This window comes from Pipistrellus hanaki, assembly GCF_964339955.1.
Source record: "Pipistrellus hanaki genome assembly, chromosome: 18".
NCBI lineage: Eukaryota > Metazoa > Chordata > Mammalia > Chiroptera > Vespertilionidae > Pipistrellus > Pipistrellus hanaki.
In genome coordinates, this window is record NC_140520.1 from 39,725,936 (window position 1) to 39,744,824 (window position 18,889).

Below are 18,889 nucleotides of genomic sequence, written 5' to 3' on the forward strand. Positions count from 1 at the left end.
AAGGCAGGACGGAGGAGCTGGGTGTCAGCGGGGCGGTGCCGGCACAGGAAACGCACGCCATGTGGGCAGCCGCAGGGGTGCAGTGTGTGCAACAGAACACAGGGCCCGAGCACAGGCTCACGTCCTTCCTAAGGGAACAGGGCACTCCGACTCCCCAGCTGTGCCTGATCCTCAGGCAGGGCGGTGGGCACGCGCGGGCACCTGCTCTGCCCGGACACAGAGCCTGCTCCACCCACACTTCTCAGGGGCCAGAAATGTCCCTTGAACTCAAAGCAGCCGGGGAACAGCCTTGCCGGGGACAGTTTCCAGGCTCGCCCAGTGACTGGCATTGCCACACACGTCCCTGGGCTGGAGTGCTCCTCGGAGAGCTCAGAGTTAGACATGAACAGCAAAGGGGGAAAGTTCTAGAACTCATTTGGAGCTACAAATAACCACAAATAGTCAAAACAATATTGAGAAAAAAGAATAAAGCTGGAGGTACCACACTTCCCGATTTCAAACCCTATTACAAGGCTATAGTAGCCAGGACAGTGTGATTCTGGCATAAAAACAGACAAATGGAACAGAACAGAGAGCCCAGCAATAAACCCAAGCATATATGTCAACCGATGCTCAACAACAGTGCCAAGAACATACAGTGGGAAAATGTCTATCATCAATGTTGTCAGGCAAACTGGACAGCCACATGCACACTGGGCTCCTATGGTCCCCACGCTCAAACCAACAGACTGAAACACAGCAAAGGCTTAAAGACCTGAAACCACGAAACTCCTAGAAGAAAACATTAAGGGGGGAAATCCTTAATATTGGCCTTGGTGATGATTTTTTGAGATATGGCATTGAAAGCTTAGGCAACAAAAACAAAAAATAGAAAGACTCCATCATACTAAAAAGCTTCTGCACAGCAAAGAAAGCCAACAAAAATGAAAAGGCAACCTATGAACTGGAAGCAGACATTTGCAAACCATGTACCTGCTAAGGTTATATAAGAAACTCCTCTCACTCAATAGCAAAAAGCGTCTCACCTAGAGAAAAAAAAAAAAGAAAAAAAGAGCCCTACCAGATGTTTCTCGGAAGAAGGCAAACGGCCCACAGGCACACAGAAGGTGCTCAGATCGCCGGTTGTCAGGGAAACGGGTCAAACCCAATGAGATGAAGCCTCGCCCCGACAGGATGGCTATCGCCAAAAAGCTAAGTGCTGGCAAGGATGCGGAAAAGGGCACCTATAGGCTGTGGCTGGGGATGGAAGCTGGTTCAGCTCTTGTGGAAAAACTAAGAAGTTTCTTCAAAAAAACTGCGTGGCTCAGTGGTTGAGCATCAACCTAGGAACCAGGAGGTCACCGCTCGAATCCCAGTCAGGGCACATGCCCGGTTGCAGGCTCAATCCCTTGCAGGGGGGCATGCAGGAAGCAGCCAGTGATTCTCTCTCTCTCTCCCCCATCCTTATCTCCCTAAAAATAAAACTTCCAAACGACCTGTCTGTCCTCTTCTGGGCATTTATCCGAAGGAAATGAATTCAGGACCTCGAATTGTGCGGGCTCCAGGCTCACTGGGCACTACTCACAGTAGACAGTGTTTGACACAGCTCGATGCTGTGGAGAAGCTGAGGTGTGGAGACACGGTGGCACATATCAGCTTTGCAAAAGGAGACCTGCCACCGGCAACGACACAGGTGGACCCGGAGGACACTGCGCTGAGGGAGGCCTCCCCGAGGAGCCTCACACAGAAGCAGCGGCAGAGTTGTTGTCGGGGAGGGCGGGCTAAGGAAACGCTGAGCGCAGTGTGCATCTACGTAGGTGACTGAGTCTAGCTGCCGATGGCCACGGTTGGTGCCATTAAATCGCAGCACCGGCCGTGTCCACATGCCCGTTCCAGAGGCCAGGCAGGGGCAGGAGGTAGAGACCTGCTCCGCCACCAGCCACAGACCAGGCAGCCTGGAGAGCGGCCTCCCCCTCTCTTGTCCCTTCGAGTGTGAACAAAGCCCCCAGGGGAGCGAGGCCAGGGCGGGCCACGCTACGGCTGCTCCTCCCACAGCCTGCCAGGATCCGCAGCTGCCGCACCCGCTGGGGCCGCACAGGCTGTGCTCCTGCCTCCGCACTAAGCGCCTGAACAACCACGTGCGGAGGCTGCGGAGGCTGCGGAGGCTGCGGAGGCTGCGGAGGGCACGTGCTCAGCCCACAGAGGCCGCTCCGGGCCCAGGCCCACAGCACTCTCAACAGCCCGGCGTCTAGACACCCAGACTTTGCCCTTGAACCAGGAAACAGCTATCTTCAGGCGAGGGAATGGCATGGAGCAGAGAGAGTGGCTTCCCCTGGTCTCAAACAGCCATGAGGAAGATGCAAAGTGAGAAGAAAGACGTGCTCTGCAGATCCACCGCCCGCTGCACGCTCACCCCTGGGAAGCTGGGAAAGCATCGCCAAGAGGTGAGTGTGTGGACCGAATAGTCCCCGAAGCGCCTGGGTGAAGATCCGCCTCTCAGGGCTGCACCTGGACCCAGGGCTCAGGGGAACTGGGGGTAAATGGGTGGTAAGAGTGGTCCCACCCTGACAGGGAGGGCCTCTAAGGAGGAAGAGAGTGCCTTTGCCCCATGGGTGCCGGGGAAAGGTGGCAGAGAAGGTGGCGCCTGCACCCCCGAGGCCTCCCACACGGCAGCTCTGCTGACTCCTGACCTGGACCTGCAGCCTGCGGGACCACAGCAAAGCAATGCCCGTCACCGGCCGGCATGGCTCCGTGTTTAAGTGTCAACCTGTGAGCCACAGAGCAATTCCCAGGCAGCGCCCACGCCCACGTTGTGTGCCTGATCCCCAGGGGCGGCGTGCAGGAGGCACGGATCCATGATCCTCTCTCCCCGTTGATGTTTCTCTCTCTTCTCTGCCCTTCCTCTCCGAAATCAATACAAATGTGTTTTTAAAATGCTGTGGTTTGTCTTAGTCTGTGGGTTCTGCGTGACGGCCTAGCGGACAGAGACAGAGAGGTCCAAGTCGCCCGCAGGCTCCCCCGCCCCCTCCCAAACCAGGGCCCACCGGGCTCCCTCACCTCATTGCAGGACGAGAGTGGGCAACAGCAGCGAGCACACAGGGTGGGGGCACCCCAGCTGGTGTGCGGAGCCCGCAGCGCAGGGCAGGCTGAGGTGGGCCCACACGGAGCCACGCTGGCCACAGCAGCGGGGATGACGAATGAAGGCGCTCAGTGGGAAGAGGAGGCAGGGTCCGGGACAATTTGGGGCCATCACCCTCATCCTACCACCCAGAGAGACTCTGACCCCCATCCGTGGCCGGCAGCGTGGGGCGATGCCGACAGGGCGCCACGGGCCCCGTGACCAGGCACCATCGGTGGTGGAGCGGAGCGGCACCCCATGGAGCCCACCACGTCCTTGCAGAGAGGCAGCACGCCCCAGCACCCGTGCCTGGGGAGCGCTCTCAGCCTCGGGGCGGCTCTGCCAGCCGGGCCGTGAGGAGGCAGGCATGTGCCGAGGCTGTCGCTGCTGCTCTGCCAGCCAGCAGCCCCCGGGCGGACGGGGTGGCAGGCGCAGGCGGGCCCAGCACCCTCGCAGCTCAGATCCTCATGGCGCCCCGCGCCACGGCACCCCGCCCGCAGCCCAGGCTCAGGAAGTGCCTCCCGCTTTCTCTCCCCCAGGTCACGCCATCCCCGAGGGCCTCATCTGCAGAGGGCAGCTCTGTCGGTCCCTCCCCCTTCCTGCTCAGCATCGGGAAGCAGGAAAGTCAACCAAGTGCGGGCTTAATGCACACGTCAGGGTGGACTTCCAGCCGCCTCACCGCGGAGGCCACAGCTGGGAAACCGGTGCAGAGCTCCGTCCCTCAGGCGCCCAGCACGCTGGCGGCTGGACATTCTGTGCAACACGTGGCTCTGCTCCCGGCCCGAGACCGCTCGGCTCCGTGACGCCTCCGGAAGCTCAGCAGTCTGCTCACTAGTATGTCCTGCCCTGTGAGAGCGGGAGACGTGGGCTCGGGGTGTCCAGCCACAGAGTGTTTGGAGGTGAAAGGATGGTGCAGACCATTCATTTATCCCTCTTCCTTCATGGGTGAAGCCAGGCCGAGGAGAAACCGCCTGCACACGCCCCACACCGCCAAGCGGCCCCAGCGCCAGGCCGAGCGTCCTCACGGCCGAGTCTGCAGCTGAGCCTCCTGGGAGCACCTCCCATTTTCGCAGAACTGGGCTCTGGGCTCGCTGTCTCACTTGTGCGCGCACACACACTCACATACATGTATACACATGCACACACACACACACACACTCTCTTCAGCACTGCTCCCAACTTGGAGCCCAGGTACAAGCTCGCAGGTAAGCCTGAGTCCCAGGAACACCGGGGCCCCACACCAGTGTCCAGCCCTGGAGGGCACAGCAGGCACTTCTAGAAATGTCCCTAAGCTAATTAAACACCATCTTCTGCCAAAATTGCAAACATGAAAGCAGCACAAAGTTTTAAGACCATAAGTGAGATTCCCAAAGAGAAAAAACCACCCGAGTCTATTCCAGGAACCCTTTGCTCTCAAAGCCAATCTGAAGGGGGTGTGGCCGCATTTCCTGTGCGCTGCGTCCGGAGGGCTCTAGGCCCGGGTCTCAGGAAAAGCCAACGGAACCAAGGAGGTGGAAGCATGTGTGATGCTCACAAGTGTGTGCGCGCATGTGTGTGAGCATGTGTGCAAGTATCTGAGTGTGTGTGTGTAAGTGGGACAGTGAGCACAGAGCCCAGTTCTGTGGGAATGAGAGTCCCGGGAGGCTCAGCGGCAGACTCGGCAGTGAGACGCTCGGCCTGGCGCGGGGACCGCTTGGCGGGGTGGGGCGTGTGATACCCCCTCAGCGGAAGGACACCCACAGGAAGGGAGTGAAAGAGTGAGCGTTCACCTGACATCGAGGCCAGGGCAGCGCACACCGGGAGGTGACGAGTCCCCCAGGTATCTCTATCCTAATTGTCAGGCGAGACACACACAGGGGACCTTGGCCATGTCTATACCATTCCTCGCTGGGTGTTATTTCTGTGCCATCACACAGAAGGAAGTTCGGGGAAGAATAAAATGCGGAATCCTGGGCCTGATGGCATGAATCATAAGAGCCACCTGTGCACACACATGCACACACATGCATGGGCAGGCTTTCCCATCAGCACGGCCAGCGGCTCCTTCCAGAGCACCTCAACATCTGGATCAGGCACTGGGAGGGGAGGCCACGGGCCAGGCCCCCTCCCCCCCACCTCATTCCACCCACCCCCATTCACGGAGGGAAAAACCGAGGCCGAGGGTGAAGCAGGTCTCCTGAGGGCTGGCATCGTGATGTCCCTGTCCCAGCAGCTTCCACTCCAGCCCTTGGCCCCACCTCAGCTCCGCCTCCTGAGGCAGGTATGCCAGCTGTCCCTGGGCACCAGGGCCAGAGCCATCATTTGCCTCCCACTTAATCAGCATCTGCACACGGAAGTCACAGTTCTTAATCCCAAATGGGCAAACCAAGCAATTAGGCTAGTGTGCGCAAACCATGCTGAAACCCAGAATTATGAGTTTCACCACAAACCCTTAGAGGTTAAAAGTGGTCCATTCAACGACACCCCAGCACTGGAGTGCCTGGGAGCCGGGCTGCAGGGGAGGGTGGTACCACACTCACTGCAAGAACAGGAGAGGGGCAAAAGGGGCTCACCCGCCCACGCCCCCATGCTCTGCTCTGCCGGGCTACCCAGGGATTCCAGGAGGTCTCCCCATAGCTCTGTTTACAGGAAGCACAAAAGCCATCCAAAGCCCCATTTCACCATGTCCACCTCCGAGAAGGACGGAGAGACTCAATGGACATTGCAGGGACACAAGCTCCGCAGCTCCACCGGGGATCACCGTGTCCTGGTCCCCCGGCAGCTCCACCGGGGATCACCGTGTCCTGGTCCCACCACAGCTCCACCGGGATCACCCTGTCCTGGTCCCACCGCAGCTCCACCGGGGATCACCGTGTCCTGGTCCCTGGCAGCTCCACCGGGGATCACCGTGTCCTGGTCCCTGGCAGCTCCACCGGGGATCACCGTGTCCTGGTCCCACCGCAGCTCCACCGGGGATGACCGTGTCCTGGTCCCACCACAGCTCCACCGGGGATCACCGTGTCCTGGTCCCCCGGCAGCTCCACCGGGGATCACCGTGTCCTGGTCCCACCACAGCTCCACCAGGGATGACCGTGTCCTGGTCCCCCAGCAGCTCCACCAGGGATCACCGTGTCCTGGTCCCCGGCAGCTCCACCGGGGATCACCGTGTCCTGGTCCCCGGCAGCTCCACCGGGGATCACCGTGTCCTGGTCCCCCGGCAGCTCCACCGGGGATCACCGTGTCCTGGTCCCACCATAGCTCCACCGGGGATCACAGTGTCCTGGTCCCACCACAGCTCCACCGGGGATCACCGTGTCCTGATCCCACCACAGCTCCACCAGGGATCACCGTGTCCTGGTCCCCCGGCAGCTCCACCGGGGATCATCGTGTCCTGGTCCCCGGCAGCTCCACCAGGGATCACCGTGTCCTGGTCCCACCACAGCTCCACCAGGGATCACCGTGTCCTGGTCCCCCGGCAGCTCCACAAGGGATCACCGTGTCCTGGTCCCCGGCAGCTCCACAAGGGATCACCGTGTCCTGGTCCCCCGGCAGCTCCACCAGGGATCACCGTGTCCTGGTCCCACCACAGCTCCACCGGGGATCACCATGTCCTGGTCTCCCGGCAGCTCCACCGGGGATCATCGTGTCCTGGTCCCCGGCAGCTCCACCGGGGATCACCGTGTCCTGGTCCCCGGCAGCTCCACCGGGATCACCGTGTCCTGGTCCCCCGGCAGCTCCACCGGGGATCACCGTGTCCTGGTCCCCGGCAGCTCCACCGGGATCACCGTGTCCTGGTCCCCCGGCAGCTCCACCGGGGATCACCGTGTCCTGGTCCCACCACAGCTCCACCGGGGATCACCGTGTCCTGGTCCCCGGCAGCTCCACCGGGATCACCGTGTCCTGGTCCCCCGGCAGCTCCACCGGGGATCACTGTGTCCTGGTCCCCCGGCAGCTCCACCGGGGATCACTGTGTCCTGGTCCCACCACAGCTCTACCGGGGACCACCGTGTCCTGGTCCCCTGGCAGCTCCACCGGGGATCACCGTGTCCTGGTCCCCGGCAGCTCCACCGGGATCACTGTGTCCTGGTCCCCAGCAGCTCCACCAGGGATGACCGTGTCCTGGTCCCCCGGCAGCTCCACAGGGGATCACCGTGTCCTGGTCCCCCGGCAGCTCCACCGGGATCACCGTGTCCTGGTCCCCCGGCAGCTCCACCGGGGATCACCGTGTCCTGGTCCCCCGGCAGCTCCACCGGGGATCACCGTGTCCTGGTCCCACCACAGCTCCACCGGGATCACCGTGCCCTGGTCCCCCGGCAGCTCCACCGGGGATCACCGTTTCCTGGTCCCCCGGCAGCTCCACCAGGATCACCGTGTCCTGGCCACCCACGCGGAAACGTGGAACCGCAGGAAACGGGCCCGCCGGTAGACCTGACGCTCACCAGATGAAGTCGTTTAAAACCTGCCTCTGTGTCCACATGTAGAAGGGGCCGTGGTGGCACAGAGGAGCAGAGCGCCCCCAGTGGCGCCTGCCAGACACCCACCACCTGCCGGCGCACCGCGGCTCCTGTCCGTGGGGGAAGCGGCCACGGCTCCTAGCCTGGCCCTGTGCACGTGCCCAGTGCCTGCAATCCCAGCCCTCAGCCGGCCTCAGCCGGGGGGTCTACGCCCAGAAGCCTTCCTGCCCAAGCTGGCCGTTCAGCAGTCCCCGGGGCTAACGGACCAGCTGCTGGGCCCAACCCCAAGCGCCAGGGCCAGGGCGGGTGGCCTGAGCTGCGTTCCTGACAAGGTCCCAGGGAGCAGACGCTGCAGGCCGGGCCGCACTGAGAACCACGGGGCTGGGTCACCGGGAAACAGGAGACTGGCGGCGGCTGCTGACCGAACACCCCAATCAAGTCCCTTAACTTCAAGGGGCGCCCCTCCTGTCTGAGGGGCACCTAGCTGGGCACCAGCCACACGCCAGGACACAGGCGAGCACTCGCCTCCGCTGCCTCATCCTAAGTGAGTAGGGCAGCCAGGCTAAAGGAACAGTGTGATTACGAAGACAAAAATAATGATCATTATTAAAATTGAGAGACCAATAAATTATCTTGACCAGAAGATGAAAAGTCAGTGACAGATGCAGAGGTCAGTTACAGGATCGACCTGCATTCAACCCCTCTCATCCTGGCCTCTTGAGAGGGGGAGGGGAAGAGGGGTCTGCCAGCTATCTGGGCCAGAGCAGCAGGAATTTCTGGAATCCCTTATCTTCCCCCGCAGCCCAAACACGGATCCTCAAGAAACTCTGCAAATGCAGGAGTAGCAGTGTGTGTGTGTGTCGGGGGGGGGGGGGGGGGGGGGGGGGTTTGGAGAAGACACCAGGGAACAAGCTGGGCTGCCTCCTTCTGCCCCGAAGAGCCGGAGAGCCGGAGAGCCGCACAGGAGGCAAATCCCCAGGAAGGATGCTGCGAGAGGAGCCGAGGAGATGCTCCAGGAAGCAGGAGGCAGTAAGCAGAGGAGCTGGGCAGGAGCCCAGAGCAGCGCCCCCTGCCGCCAATGAGGGGTCAGGGGCCATCCCAGCTGCATGCTGGGGAAGCAGGGTCAGTGTCCAGCCCAGCAGGCCCTCTCGGGCGGGTGCTCGTGGGCAGGTGCTCGTGGCCGGGGCAGCTCAGATCCGGTCAGCTGGGCGCCCAGGGCAGCCCCTCCTCACTGGGGACCAGAAGCGCTTCGCAGGTGGGCCCTGCTGCCCTACAGCACCACCTCCTCGTCCCCACCCTGAGGTGCCATCCCGAGGCTCCCAGCCGCTGGCATGACAAGGCGTCCGAGGAGAGCGCCTGGGCTGCAGGGTCCCCCAGGAAAGGAGGCGAGCGCAGGGGCCAGGAGAAGGAGGCGGGCGGCTCCATGGGAAAGGACAGGTGTGTTCAGTGGGCACGGGCCAGAGGGCAGAAAGGCCGGTAGAGACGGGAAAGTCATGTGACTATTGTCATACCAACCACGAAAGATCAAACTTCACAGAATCCCATCAAGTGCCAATTTCTGGGCCAGGGTCATGAGTCGTGAAGGCCCTCCAGCACCTGGGCCTGCCCACCTTCCAGCCCCACGCCAGTCCCTCCGCCAGCGGCACCCACACGGGCGTCCCTTCTGCCGCTGGAAGAGGCCACGCTCAGCCCTGCCTCCCTCGGCAGCCCCTTAGCCGTGAGCAGAGCTCGGCCAGCCGGCAGCGCCCACACCCTCACTCAGCTCCCACCACACCCTCCAAAAGGCCTTCCCAGGCCAGGGTGGCAGCCGCCCGCACCCTCGGCCACAGGCCCTCATGTCCTCACCAGAGGTGCCACGTGACTGGTCTTCCCCAGAACAGTCCTGCAGAGAGGCCTCCCCTGCGCCCAGCGCCAGCGTAGGCCAGACAGTGATGCTCGAACACCTGCTGGCTGAAGGGTGCTTGTTGGATGCCAGCACCTTCCCTCCCTGAGCACGTGAGAGCTGGATCCTGTGCTCCTTTGCCACTGAATTACACAACAGTGGTTTGCTTCAAGAAAGACTTAACAGACCACTGTCGAAAATACGCCCGTTTTCCCATAACCAATAAACTACTGCTAGGAAGAGATGTATACTATTTTAAACAATAAACATTTAAAGATATAAAATAAGCCACTAGCAGAACAAAGGGGGTCTTAACCTCTTTCCTGGTTTCAATGGGGTGAGGCCTGTCTGGCTGAGATGCTCATCTGACCTGCGACTCGGCAGCTCCGAGCGACAGAGCTGGGCAGCTGGTCAGGGGAGGCGGGCCGTGCGGAGCCCAGGCGGAGGCCTCCCGCCGTCCGGCCCAGTGACGCGCTGTGACGCAAACCCAGACTGGTGCTTGTGGAGGACACTCGGTCTCAGTCCCAGCCACGCTCCACGCGTGACAGAAGTGAGTCTCCCGCTTCCTACTCTCGAGGACGCACACGACACGCATGTGCGGCCGAGTGCGGCCCCTCTGCCGCTGCTCCCTGCACGACCTGGTCAGCCCAATGGCCGTCTGCCGAAGCCGGAAAATCTCGCCGTCCCCGCGTTCGCCAGAGCCGCCGCTCAGGCCTGTGGCGCGTGAGCGCTGCCCGCACCCTCAAACCCCGCTGCGCAGGCGAGGGGCTGAGCGGCAGGGACGAGCCTATGGAGGGGCCCGGAGACGGCACAGGCCGGCCAGCCCAGGAACACCGAGGGCCTCTCGTACGACCAGCCCGGACAGAATGTGCCCGCTGCCCAGAAGGCCACAGAGACGCTCACAGGGCATCCTCTGCTGCAGCGGCAGAGCAGGGACGCTGACGAGATGTCACACATCACAGTCCGTGGCCCCTCAAACGGACACTCTCTCGCTCTGGTCCCTGAGGCCGCCCGAGTGGCCGTGCTCACAGCGACTTCTGTGCCTACAACGCGCCACTCTGCGGACCTGGGAGCCCGCGTCAGGGCAGCAGACGTGGCTGGGCCACTGCAGCGACAAGCCCAGAGCCAGGCCCAGCTCAGCAGGAACAGGCCCTCACATTGGGGACCCCGCGTCCGCTGTCCACTGCCTGCACAGGTCTGCAGGGGGGGGGGGGGATGGGGCAGCATACGTGCAAAGCCTTAGAATTCTAGCCGCGGCACCGCCACATGCCACGTCCCCATGCAGCTCACCTGAGGAGCCGTGGACACGAGTAAGGCGCTCAGACCCTTTCAGGCTAAGGCCCCACCTGAGCCTGTGCACATGGCCTGCACGCCGGCTCCCCGCAGGCGGCCAGGGCTCCCCGTGCGCCGAGCACTGCGCTGTGGCGAGCAGGTACGTGAGTGGAGGTGGGTGGGGAGCTCTCACTGCTGGAACAGGAAGTGACAGGCAGCAAGGGGAGGAGGTAGACTGACTCACGCGTGATGGATTAGGATTGGGCGTGTGGGTAGGAACTCACTTACTTGGCTTGGCTACAGATAGTTACATACAGAAACATTGAAGCCACATACACACACAGCTGTCAGCTGTGGACCGGAAGCAGACCCCCGCACACCAGCGCCCAGACCCTGGCCCTGCCACCGTCCGCTGGAGAGGGGCAGGCCCCTGCCGAAGCGGCCTTCCCTCAGAGGACGGCGTGGCCCCAGTGTGAGAAGGGCCTTCGCCTTCTCCAAACACATCACCCCGCTCTACGTGAGAAAGCAGCAGCGGACCCCAAGGACGAGCAGTCCAACGTGACAGGAACGCCTCGGTGCTGGGAGGTCAGCGGGCACACGGCAGACCGGCCAGCGGCACCGCGGAGAGGAGCCCACGAGCTGTGATGGCCAATGCGCGAGGTGCCAGGGGGGCCTGGGCCCGAACAGGGACATGAAGGGAAAGCCAAGGAGCTACAGGATGGGTTTAGTCAGCCACCCACATGGCCGGCCCACTTGTCACGGACACACTCACCTCTGCAGTGTCAGCAGGAGGGCAAGCGCTGGGGACAGGAACCGCCTGCACGCCCTTCAGGGAGGTCCTGCAGGCCTAAGGCTGTTAAAAAGCTCCTTTTTTAAAAGAGGAGGAAGAAAAACAAACAGGAAGAACACATTCCGAGAATCATGCCTTGACAGGAAATGGCCAGCCTGGGAGGCCCTGCCTGCCGCCCCTCAGAACTCGGGCCAGACTTCACTCTCAGACACTGGGGAGCCACTGAAGGTTCTAGAGAGTCAGGACGGGCCTCGTGCTGGCCCGGAGCTGAGTGCTGCCGCTCTGTGTGCTCCGTGAGGCCAGAGGGACACTCGTCGGGGCACACGCGGCCCCGTGTGCACAGGGACCAGGCGCGGACGCTCGCTGTGCGATGAGATGCAGGGTGTCTGGGAAAGGACTCAGTGAAAACCATGCACGACTGCTCTCAGAACAGCCTGGCTGCGACCCCAGCCCAGCCCAGCAAGGCGAGGCTGTGAGGTTAAAGGCAGACAAACTCTAGTAAGCGTCATCCGGCTAAATGAAGACCAGATGTGCCAGCCAACCAGGAAACCTGCTCGGGTGGAGGAAGGGATTATGGGAAGAGAGAGAGCGGGGCAGGCTGCCAGGGGGCAGGTGCTGAGGAGGAAGGGCACAGCGGCTCCGCCCCCTGGGCCCCCAGACCTGTGGGCAGGGCGGGCACGGGCCCTCACCTGGAGGTGGCGCCTGCCCCTGCTCGGCTGCCCGGTCAGACCCCAGCAGGAGAGCCCAGGATGCCCATGCTCAGAGCTGCCAGCCCACGCCCCAGTGGGGGATCGCGGGCATAAGCTGCACGCCAGGGGCGGACCTGGGCACGCAGCCCGAACACACCAGCCACGCCTTCAACCCACAGGGCCTCAGCCCTGGGAGCCGCTTGTGGAGCAGCCCCTTTCTCCACCCTCCAGAGAGGCCGGGGCGGGGCGGAGCCTCTCCCCCTGTGGCCTGTACCAACCGAGAAATGCCAAGACAGAGGGCTCCAGAGGGAAGCTTCTAGAAGGGAGGGAAGCCAAAGGCCTGTGAGGACACCTGATGACAGACTCGCGCCGCCCTGGGAGGGGTGCTTCCAGGCGGGGCGCCCGGGGCACGTGCAAGGCGCCGGCAGTGGGGCGCCACGGGCTGGGGTGCCAGCGGAGCCCACGCCCTGCGCAGCGGCCAGCCTCCAGCCTGCAGGTGACGGCAGCGCGAGGAGGCGGGAAGCTCCCGCACAGCAGCGTCTGCAGGGCCCCTGAGGCGCAGCGCCCAGACCGGCCTGCCGGCGGTCGGAGGGAGACGTGCCTGAGGAATGCGTGGGAGGCAGCGAGGCGGCTGGTGTGGGGCCGCTGAGAGAGGCGCCGGAGGGAGGCCCGAGTTTGCAGAGATCCCGATGGATCACTGCCTTCCGACGAGATGAGAAAGCATAAGCAGCGCCGGGGAGAGGCTCGGAGCAGAGGGGGCTGCGGACATGTGGAGTCCACTGCTGACGCTGACGGGGCCTCTGGGCCTCCTGATGGTGCCTCTCAGGCTGGTGAGCCTCAGTGTGCGGAGAAGCTCATAAACCCTGTGAAGGCCATTTACATCAACCTGGGCCCGTCGGCAGTTCCCACGCCGGAGAAGGCACCGCGGGGACACAGACAAGGCTGGGCCACTGTCCCCAGCCGGCAGCACGCCTGCGCAGGACCTCAGCGAGAGCCCGACTGCGGCCTCGCCTTCGTCCGCCGGGCCCACTCCCCGCCCCGGGATCGGGGCGAGCCTCCAGCCTGCTGTGCTGGCTCCTCACCTGTGAGGTGGGCTGACGGCCTCGCGGGGAGCACCGTGCACAGAGCGGGCATTGTGGGCGAGGCCCCGGCAACGCTGTGAGGACCGAGGGCTGCACTCCCTCCGCCTGCGGGAGCCTCGCCTGCTCGCGGGGACCGTGGAGACTAGAACTGGCGGCAGTGGACAGGAAGCTGGCTCAGCTGTGGGCACCATAGGGGTGGCCACTGTCCACGGGTCCGAGGCTGCCGCCCAGCAGCTGGACACTCAGCCTCCCTCCCAGCTGCATGTCCCTGCCTGTATAGCACGCTGCTTTGGGGGGAAAGGGAGGCATATGTAACATTTTCAACAATAAAGCCTTTTAAAAATAAGTAAGTTAAATAAGTAGCAGCCACACACCCATGTCCAAGTGCCGTGCCATGTGCCAAACGCCACAGAAGACCGTCCGGCCCAGACGGAAGAAGAGCTGGCGCAGGCTCCGACACGGACGGTCTGGGAAACACCCCTTCGTGAAGTCAGGCGGCACTGGAGAGCATGGCGGAGACCTGCGGGCCGAGGAGCCTAGGAGAGGCTCACCCAGTCAGAGCCGCCAGGAGGCGCCGGGACCGGAGGGGGTGATTCCTGTTTAACAGGTTTACGTCGGGGTGAGGGAAGGCTCGGGGCACAGACCGGAGTGATGGGTACGGGACTGTGAGTAGTAAATAGTATGCATGTGTATATACACAGGGTGTCCCAAAAATGTATACACTCTTGGAATGATTTTAAAGTCGATTTTATTAGCATACGGTTAATTTTCAAAATCTACAAAAATGAATCCTTTTTTGGTCAAAGCCTGTTTTCAAACTGATGACCGTTCTGGCCCTACACTCCTGATAACACGAAGCAATGGAATCACAAACATCAAGAATCACTCCGCTCGGTGTTTGTGGGCCCTCGATTCGACTGCTGCTGGTTTTGTACCATCCACTTTGCCTTTTATGTTCCCCCATGAAAAGCTGCCAGTGGCCCTTTGGGATGAATTTCCTTTGTCAAAGCTTCGTCTGGCTTCACCCCTTATTTCAAATCAGTTAAACCCCAAAAGGAGCGGGAATGGAGTGAGTGATCAGTGGTTAAAGTGTGCACACATTTGGGGACACCCCGTTACAGCTTTAACCCGCAGAAGTCAGCCACGCAGCCCGTGGGCAGGTGCCGCCTGTCGCTGTGCAGGGACGTGAGGGAGCGGGCTGAGGATGGGCCGAGCCGCAGTGACGCGCGTGGGGAGAGGTCAGCAGGCTGCGGCCCAGGACCAGGCGCTGCGGGCCGCGCAGAGTAGGGCAGGCCGGCCGGAAACTTCACCGCCTGTTCCCCTCTCGTGTAAGAGGCTGCAGGACAGGAAGGCGCCTTCTGTCATAGCAGCGTCTGTCTGGCTGCTGTAACAACCAGTTCTTGCTCGTCTTCTCTGTGGCCACAGAGCCCTCAGCAGCTCCGCCCGGTGTGGACACCAGCCCCGCCTTGCTCAGACTCCGGAGATGAAGGATTCCTCCAGGGGGCCGGCACCTGGTGGCTGTGCCGCAAACCAGATTCGCCTGCAGTGTGATCCCGGGCGTGAACTCATAGAAATAACCACCGGTCCCACTCCCTCCTGCGTCCGCAGCCACAGTGGCCACTCTGTCCTGGCCTGCCCAGCCCACTCCTGCCCGGGACCCTGCGCCACTGTTCTCTCTGCCTGGTGGACCCCTCTCTCTCCCTCCCTCCCTTTCTCTCCCCACCCCCTCTGTCTCTCTCTCTCCCATATTCGCATCTAAAGACTCAGGTGCACCGGAGCCCAGAGGCCTGTCCAGCCATCGTAAAAATAGCGCCCACCCCGCTCTGGCGGTCTGCCCTGCAGACGCCCCATGACACTTCAGTCACGCTGCTGTCCCTCCCCCACCTCCCCTCCCACCACCCGCACATGAGCTGCACACAGACAGCACTCCCGGCCGGAACAAGACCCGCTCATCAGAGAAAGCCCTGTGCCGCAGAGGAGAGGCAGCCCGGCGCCCGCGGCTCCTGTGGCTCCAGCGGCTCCCATGGCTCCCATGGCTGAGAGGCAGTTGGGACCCTCGCTCACACGTGGCTCCATCCACAGCAAGTGCCCCCTAAAACCTATAGTCTGAGCCTCTTTTAAAGAAGATCCTTTTGCCGGCGCTTGCTGTTTGAATGAGGAACGCGGGCCGTGTCACGCTGCGGCGTAGCCTCGGTGACAAGCCGCGCGGGGCCCGATGGAAGCCTGGTGGCTGAGCCTGGGCCACATGGTGCCCGTGGAAGGAGCCGGACGCCGAGGCAGGGCTGTCTGAGGCCGTGTGTCTGCAGCGTCCAGGACAGGCAGGTGCGAGCGACAGCACGGAGTGACCTGGCGGGACAGGGGTGCCGGCCGCGGGCAGCGTGTCTGTGGCTGATGCCAACGTCCGTGGGCACTGACGGCTCGCGCGGTGGGAGGGAGCCGCGGCCGCCGCGCCTGGGAGATGGCGGGGTGCGCGCTCTGCGAAGCGTCTCATTACAGCCGTTACCAGAAAAGTGGTGCCGGTGTCTGTTACAACACCTTTAGTGACGAGACACAGAACCGACAGAAACCACCATGCACACAGGTCTTACACAAACTCACAACTAAGCACTAATTATATAAGCAACCGATTCAAAGGCAGGTGCTCACGTCAGGGAAGATGTCACTCACAACCTGTGTCACTGCTCGCCACGCAACGGGGCGTGGCACCGGGTCCCTGGGTCCCGCACGCACCCTAGGGCGACGCTCAGACCGCGGACAGCCGGCCGGCCCAGGGGACAGCGATTCCGGGGAGCTGCCGGAACTAAAACCCAACCAACACCAGACACCCAGCCACAGCCGCCGGGCAGGCGGCACCGGAGCCCTGCCGGCATCCCACGTGCAGCCAAACACGCCTCACGTGCGGCGGGGACTCACAGACGGGAAAGGGCGCCGCCCCCGCATGGCGGCACACGCGGTGGGCGGGACGCAGCGGGCAGCTCGGCAGAGGCCCTTCCCGCGGGCGGAACAGGCTCCCTGCCCTGGGCCCAAGGCAAACACACGCGTGTGAAATTCTGTCAGAGCCCGGAGCCTGGAGCGCCCACGAGCTGCAGGACGGCTGGACCCGCTGTGGGAACCACTGACGTGGGCGGGGGAACGTGGTGGTACCCTCGGCTGCGCCGTTAGCGCCACGGGGACCCGCAGTGGGAGCTGGCAGGCAGGGCCACGCTGTGGGAGCCCAGCGCCGAGGGCAGGCGGGGCCAGGGAGGTGGCACTCCAGGGCAGGCAGGGCACTGGGACCCCTGTCCCAACCTTTGTGCTGGGGCATGGCCATTCCCCGGCCGGGTGGGGGCCTGTGAGTCCACAAGAGCACCAGCAGCCCGAACCCGCCCTGTCCTGTCCAGCCTGGGCCTCGAGCCGCTCAGCCGAGCGGTCCCTCCCCAGAACCAGGCCTGCCTCCCCGCGGCGGGCTCGCCGACGGCCTCCGAGAGGAGAGGAGGGCCGGGCGCGGCCCCGCGGCGGCGGTGGACAGCACCCAGAGCCCACGCTGTGGGGGCAGCTGACAGCGATGCCCCTTGACTCTCGCTCTAATTCCACGAGCTGCTCACAGGCACTGGAGCAGGGCCCCGTCGGAGCTCCTGGCTGCAGCCACGCGGCGGGCGGGTGGCGGGGGGGGGGGGGGTCCCGCCCAAAGGCAGAGCCCACCGGGCTGCGTCCGGGACAGGGCCGCCCACTCCAAAGAGTCAGTGATTCGCCGGCCCAACCCCACCTGCCATGAAACCACGGCCTGGACTCCCGTTCCTGCGAGGGCCCTGGCCCGCGGGGACCCTGCTCCCGTCCCCGCGCTGCTGCTGAAGGGGACCCGCACCCACACTCCGGAGCCTACAGCACCCGGCCAAGGACGTCTTGTTAAAATCCCATATTTGTTCTTAAAATTCCAAGTAAGCCTGATCTTCCATGCTGCCACAGTAAAGGGCTTTGTTTCCACCGTTCGGAGCTCTCGCTCCGGGGCCACCTTGGAAGCAGCAGGTCGGAGACAGGAGGTGGCAGCCCCGCAGCCCCCCACCACCTCAGCCTTGGCCTGACCAAGGTCAGCCCCCAACTTGGAGGGGGAAGGTCCTGGCCCCCGCACCCTAACCCTGACCAGGCGGGCTCTGCCTTTGGGCGGGACCCGCCTCCCCGCCACCGTCCGCCGCACCGCGTGCTCACCCGGATCCGGCGCATGGCTGCCACGATCTCCACTCTGCTGTTGGGCCGCGGCACGTCCAGGCTCCCGACGTACTGTGGGGAGAAGAGGGAGGTGAGAAGGTGTGAGCGCCCGGCACAGCCTGTGAGCTGCAGGCGGGCCTGGGGCGGTGGCCCCATCGGCTCCCCATTTCACAGGGGTCAAAGGGGTACGGGTCCGGCTACATGCAGAGAAGGAAATGAGCACATTCCTGCTTCCTTGTGCCCCGCTTCTCCCCGCAGATGAGTGGGTGTGGCCGTGGCCGCCTCGCCCGAGAGCTGGGACCGCGCCAGGCAAGGTGGTGTCCCCCTCACAGACCTGCCGCACACATTAAAGCCTCCACGGCAGCAGAAAGGAAGGAAGGGCCGGTTTTCCCAGTGAAGGCAGACCCCTGAGCCGGGGAGTAGCTGGAGGGAAGGAATGGACTAATGTGTATTAAGATTTTCACTGATTGTCCAGGCTGGGTTTGATATCGGAACAAGCCCTCACTGGGCACTGCTCAAGCAGCCAGGAGTATGTGAGGAGAACAGAGTCTCCGGGCCCACCTACGCACAGCGCTGTGTGACGGACAGACACACAGGTGCGCGAGGTTCCGGCAGGAAAGGCCCCCCAGCCGGCTGCACGCCTGCGGCCCGGGCTGTGCTCCCGCACGGGCCTCTGAGCTCGGCCGGAGTAACCCAGCCCCTGCAGCCCAGAGGCGTTTGCTGTAGCCACGGGAGCCACGGTTCTCCCTGCATGTGGAGCTCCGGCTGGCCCTGGCAAGCAGAGTTCAAATCCTAACTCGGCAAAAAGCTTCCCGGCACTGCCCACCGCTGTGCTGACACACGGTGCAGGGCCCGGCGGGCGTGGGGAGCAGTGAGCACACTGGGTCTGCGGGAATGAGCAGCTGGCGACCGCTCCGGCACACAAAGCCCAGTCAGATCGGCCTGTGCTGGCACTGCCCGCGGAGCTCTGCCAGGCCCCGCAGTGTGTCAACACGTCAGTGGCCGGCACAGCCAGGAAGGACAAGTCTGGGCTCATGACTGAGTGACCTCAAAGGCCTTCCGGCCAGGCACCTGCACGCTGCTCCTGGACGCTCGCCTGCCGGTCCTCCCCGAACCCAGAACGGTCAGGACTAGCTGGGCAACCGGCCTTCCCTTCCTGTTCCCTCACCCGGCACGTGAGTGCCAGGACCTCAGGACCCAGCAAGGTCATGTTACACGCGGCGTCCAGGAAAGGTGCTCCCTCCCGGAAGGAACTTGGCCAAACACATGTGTGACCATCCCTGGCTGGCCATGCTGCACACCTACTGGATTCCTCCCAGAATGAGCGCATGTCCACCCACCATGGCTAGCCACCCACCAGCCATCCCCCACCTGCACAGCCAGCCCCCACCTGCACAGCCAGCCCCCACCTATAGAGCCATCCCCCACCTGCACAGCCAGCCCCCACCTGCACAGCCAG

The 18,889-nt window shown here is 63.2% G+C and overlaps 1 protein-coding gene across 2 annotated transcripts in view; it reads right to left on the reverse strand.

Annotated features, from left to right (window-relative positions):
• The window catches only part of NOS1AP (nitric oxide synthase 1 adaptor protein), a 101,971-nt gene that overhangs the window by 59,305 nt on the left and 23,777 nt on the right, over positions 1–18,889 (reverse strand). For both annotated transcript variants that reach the window (XM_084867061.1, XM_084867060.1), the window contains exon 2: positions 17,431–17,502. In XM_084867061.1, the coding sequence (XP_084723187.1) occupies positions 17,431–17,502 (72 nt within the window). The remainder of the gene's footprint in view (positions 1–17,430; positions 17,503–18,889) is intronic.